At 36.9% G+C, this 5,359-nt stretch overlaps 1 protein-coding gene across 1 annotated transcript in view; it reads right to left on the reverse strand.

The window, feature by feature from the left end:
* The window catches only part of LOC102769384 (UV radiation resistance-associated gene protein), a gene marked incomplete at its 5' end in the record, with an annotated part of 166,060 nt that overhangs the window by 23,310 nt on the left and 137,391 nt on the right, over positions 1-5,359 (reverse strand). Inside the window, 2 exons of the mRNA XM_015557473.1 lie at positions 710-797; positions 2,419-2,503. Coding sequence (XP_015412959.1) covers positions 710-797; positions 2,419-2,503 — 173 coding nt within the window. The remainder of the gene's footprint in view (positions 1-709; positions 798-2,418; positions 2,504-5,359) is intronic.

A 5,359-nucleotide genomic window follows, 5' to 3' on the forward strand; every position in this document is an offset into this window, starting at 1 on the left:
AAGGGGGTGTGGGAGATGCGGGAAGAGACTGGACAAAAATCGTGCACCTATGGATGAGGACAGTGGGTGGGGAGTGAGGGCGGAGGGTGGGGTGGGAACTGGGAGGAGGGGAGTTATGGGGGGAAAAAAGAGGAACAAATGTAATAATCTGAACAATAAAGATTTAATTAAAAAAAGAAAAGAAATGGTGGTAGTTGAGCCTGGCCAGTGAAGCTTAGTGGTTGGGTATCAACTCATGAACCAAGAGGTCACTGGTTCGATTCCTGGTCAGGACATATGCCCAAATAGGGGTTTTGACACCCAGTAGGGGGTGTGCAGGAGACAGCCAATTGACGTTTCTCTCTCATCGATGTTTCTATCTCTCTATCCCTCTTCCTTTTTCTCTCTAAAAATCAGTAAAAATATATTTTAAAAAAAGAAATGGTGGTAGCTGATAATGTGTTTGAATGAGAAGATCCTAAAGATTTTGGTATTCTTTCAGACGAAGATGAGCACATCCCTCCAACAAACTGGTATGAAAAATTAATGGTGGAACTTAATGCCGACCAAATCTAAATCTATTTTTAAAATGGATATTAGCTCCTGAATGAAATCATGACAGAGCATATGACTAAGACTAGAGCAATGGGTTTTTTCATTGAGAGAAAATTTCAAATAGAAATCATCTTTTAAAACAAAACAATATTTTTTCATAGAATTTGAAACTTACCAAATCAATTGGATAAATGTAGGAAAGCTCAGATAGTAACTGCCTGCAACGAATTGTCAACTGAGCATTAGTCTTCAGGAAAAGTTCTCTAAGGAGAAGAAAAAAAGTACATTTGTTAAAAAAAAAAAATGCTTACAGGCTTTCAAACATTTATTTCCACATAACTGACACAAAAAAAGACTGCACAGTCTACTAGTAGACTAGACCATAGAAACTTAGCAGTAGAGGCAAGAATATTATCTAACATACATCCTTACCTATCTCTAACTACTATCAACCAAGCCAACTCTATACATACTGAGGCCTAGTATATGTGTATACCCTTTAAGGGATGTAAAGGGTATAAATCATCACTGACCGAGCACCTACCACTATATGCCAAGAGCTTTACAAAGGGCTTTATTCAATTATTATAACAACGCTATTAGGTTAATATTATTATATCCATTTTATAAACAAGGAAACAAGGTTTAAAGAGGACCTATAAGGCTACCACCATCTCATTTAATATGATTTCAGGATATATCATCCATCTAGTAGTTCCTTAAAAAAATATTTTATTTTTCACTTACAACTACATGCTACAACTACCTCAAAAAAACTGCTGCCAGATTAGGAAAATAATTTAAGAAAAAGAACAGACAAGCAAAAACTGCAGCATGAGATGATGCAGCTCTTCTTTTGAACTGCTCAAGAAACATAAACAACAGATGAAACACCTACAGTACAAATACCTGCTCAACTATATTAAGAATGTAAGGGGGAAAAAGCATTTAGGAGAAGCTGTCGGTTAAAGTGAAATGTAAATGTAGTTGTATAATGCAAACATCATTGAAGACATAGAGGATCTAATTCTGCTTTCCTAGTGAGTTGAACAAAGAGTAACTCCCAAGAGCCTTGCTTTCCTATCTGCTAACTGAGAGGAATAGACTAGGTGAAATCCAGGGTTCTTTCTGGGTCTAACATGCTCAAGTCTTCAATTGCTAAGGTTTTTTAAAGAAAAATGCAGGATGAAATTACTTTCCTGAAAGAAAACACACAAATGAGTAAGGATGAGCAAAAAAATAGAGGAGGCAACGAACTGAGCATGTGCTAGAAAAAAAGAAAGAGAAGAAGCATTAGCATTTGTTAAGTGAATGTTGTGGTGACTAAAATTAGCTACAGTGGTATAGCACCAATTATTAAAGGTTATTTGAAAGTTAAGCAAAACAATCACCATAGCTCTTAAAAAAAGAAAAAATATATGGTAAAAATAGAGGAGAGGTCTGATAACAACGTGGAGGATAAACTGGAAAGACGGAGAGAATGATGTGAGAGAGATCATCTAGAGCTGTTGAGGTAATCCAAATGAGCTAACACTAAACAGCAGTAAATCTAAAGAAATGACTGAAGAAAAACCTATCAACTCTACTACATGTTGACCGGAAGAGGAGAAGATTCAGACATCAAGTCATGGTGCTATGGCCTTGAAAACTAGAACAGTTCTCATTTCTGATTATGAGTATATACTAGGAGCTTTGATAACTGCCTCTATCAGTGTATGAGACATAGTAAGTGTTTAATAAATATTTGTTGAATAAAAGAATATGTCCCTGAGGTGTGTAGAATACAAATTAATAACAGCAGTTTTTAAAGAATCCTACTTTTCCAAATCCTATCCTCAAAGTAAACTTGACACTCACAACAGTTATTCTCTGAGTTTCATTTACCTTTTCGCAGTGCGCTCTTTCCTCAGCTCATCTAGGGATTCCTTCTGGAGTTGAAGCTTGAGGCGCTCAGTTGAAAACGTACTGCCTAGAGGGAGATGGAAGAAGACAAGTCCACATGTAACTGTGCGGAGAGAGATGCTCAATCACAACCAACGGGCACAGCCCAGTCACGACTGTGAGAGGGAAACGAAGAGTTAAAAGGCAAACTAGGTTGGGGATAGAGGTCTTCTGGAGGGGGATTAACTGGAATAAATTTCCCTATTGGTTTAATTTTTATAAACGTTCAGCCTCTAGCAGCTGTCAGGGAGTGAGTGTGTAAGATTCCCTGCGTACAGATTTCTGGATTGTTGACCAATAAACCCTGGAGGGATTTCAAAATTCAAACAACTTCATTTTTTTTTTAAGTGGCTATGAACTCTGGGTGTTAATGATGATTCACTAAAAGTTCATCAATTGTAACAAATGTATCACTGATGGGGGATGTTGACAATGGGGGAGTCTGTACACATGTGGGGGTGTACGAGAATTCTCTGTGCCTTTTGCTCAATTTTGCTATGAACCTAAAACTGCTCTAAAAAATAAAGTTCATTTTTTAAGTGGTTAATTTCTGTTCTACCAAAAATGCTATATAACAACATTACTATAAGTTATTACTATCATGTTACTCATAAGTATATGTAGCTTTAGTTATAATCACACGTGCAGGAAATGTATATTGATTTTTCCATATTATGTCACAAGTATTTTTACATGTTTAGATAATCTGAGTTATGATGTTTAATGGATGTATAAAATTCAATTCCATGGATGTGAATGATATGAATGTTCCACATTCTAACTGATACCCCATACCTTAATCCTAATACAGGACATTTAATTTTCTTTAAGTGCTTGCTGTAGCACTGCAATGATTAATATTTGTGTTTATGTGTCTAATTTTTTGTATTTATATCAATTTTGTAACTTCTATTTATGTTTATGTGATCACAAAATTCTTTTACATCTTCCTACTCTAAGAAAACGAGGGCGTCTTACATTCTTGACAATCCAGGCCTGCCTGATAATCCCAGCAGTCCTGAAGCACACAGAAAGTCTTAGATACTGATAGCATTGAGTTCTAGATTTTACAAAGGACTTTAGTTTCGTGAACTCTGATCCAACAGGAAAGGGTGCCCTATACTCTTTTGCACATCTCCTACAGGGAGGAACAAGAAAAAGAGTAACTGACCAAGTAGTACTAAATTTACCAACCTAGGTAATTTTATTAACATCTCTACGGACTTCAACTATAGTTAAGTGACAGTAAGTTTGTAGCTCTGCCTCCAAAATAGAACTTAATCAAGGAACACCACCTATCTTCTTTTGCTCCAATATAATTCCACTCCAAATCTTCAACCTCAGCAATTTCAGAAAACATTTAGGTTAACAACTTCCACCCTCCACACCATGTACTTCCTACCAGAATGCACACAAATTCTTCTACCACTACAGAAATTTGCAATATTATTCTTCAAAGATAAATTAGGCTGACTCAACTCTAATATTGCTGGTGAAACCACAAATAGGGACAAGACAGATCCAGGCTTCAAGAAGCAAATGTATAGGGTATCCCAAAATTCACGCAAGATTTGAATTTTGCGTGAGCATTAACAACAACAACAAAAAATAAAAGCCTAATTGTACTTGGTTTATTGAATCAGGTTCTAATGTCTGTTGCCCTTTGATTTCAATCCCTTCAATTCGATAAGCATTACCAAGTACCAATTACGGCCCAGCAGCAGGGACAATGAAGACCAATGAAGACCATGGCTTTGCATATGTGCCAGCAAAGCTATGGAGGCCATTTACCCGATGTGCTATTCCATACATAACCCTATACTGTATAGTTTATGAATCAAAAAATTTACAATTTTTAATTATAAACCTGTGTTTTCTATCAAAATTACTTCTTGCGTGAGTTTTGGGACACCCTATATATACCCTACTCAGTTTTGAAGACTCTCCAGAACGTATTACATGTCCAAAATGGGGGCAGGGGGAGACTTGCAGAGTGACGGAAGGAAAATTAAAATTTAAGACTATATTAGCCAGCTAACCTATAGGGTAAAATATTGACAATAGGTAAATCAGGATGAAGAATATAGGTGATCTCTGTATTCTTCTTATTCTTATAATTTCTCGGTAAGTTTTAGATGATTTCCTAAATAAAAAATAAAAGAGTTGATCCAAACCCAGAAAGGGGTCACCTTTAAGGCTATGGTTTTCCACAGGCTTTAGAAGGCACACTGGCACCATCTCTCCAAAACATACCAGGCTCAATTTTCTATCAAAAGGCAATACACCTCATTGGTTATTAGTGGACTCTGGAAGAGAGATCTGGAACAGAGCTAAAACTGAGTTTAGCTAGGCTCATACAGAGAAGAGCTAACTAAGTATTTGAAGATATCTCAAAAAATAACCAAAATCCCAATAGTCACATTATAAGGAGTAATAATACTGAGGCAATGATGTGCCCAATCTCTTTAGATGTTGTTCAGGTTATATATCACCATAGATAGAAGGCTGTTCCCAGGTTGCTAATGTCTCTTCTCCATCTGTCCCGCCTTGGGAAAAATCCAATTTTGTTTTCATTAAGCCCAGAAATAGGGCCAATGTCTAGAGATTGTGTGCCATGTCAAAGTTTAGTCCAGTTCCTGGCTGTGCTATGGCCGGCTGGTGCTGCTCTATCCAGTACCCAGGCTGGGCATGGAGACTACTTGAGGTCCACACAGCTATGAGCCACACAGCTGCTAGGGCACATGGCTGCTACAGAGACTGTGTGAACAAACCCGGCAAGCCTGTTACCAGAGAGAAAGCTTCTTTGCTTTTTGTTTTTGTTTATTTTTTTAAATTTTGTTTTATTGCTTAAAGTATTACAAAGAGTATTATATATGTCTCCTTT

Source organism: Myotis davidii, unplaced genomic scaffold (assembly GCF_000327345.1).
Source record: "Myotis davidii unplaced genomic scaffold, ASM32734v1 scaffold169, whole genome shotgun sequence".
NCBI lineage: Eukaryota > Metazoa > Chordata > Mammalia > Chiroptera > Vespertilionidae > Myotis > Myotis davidii.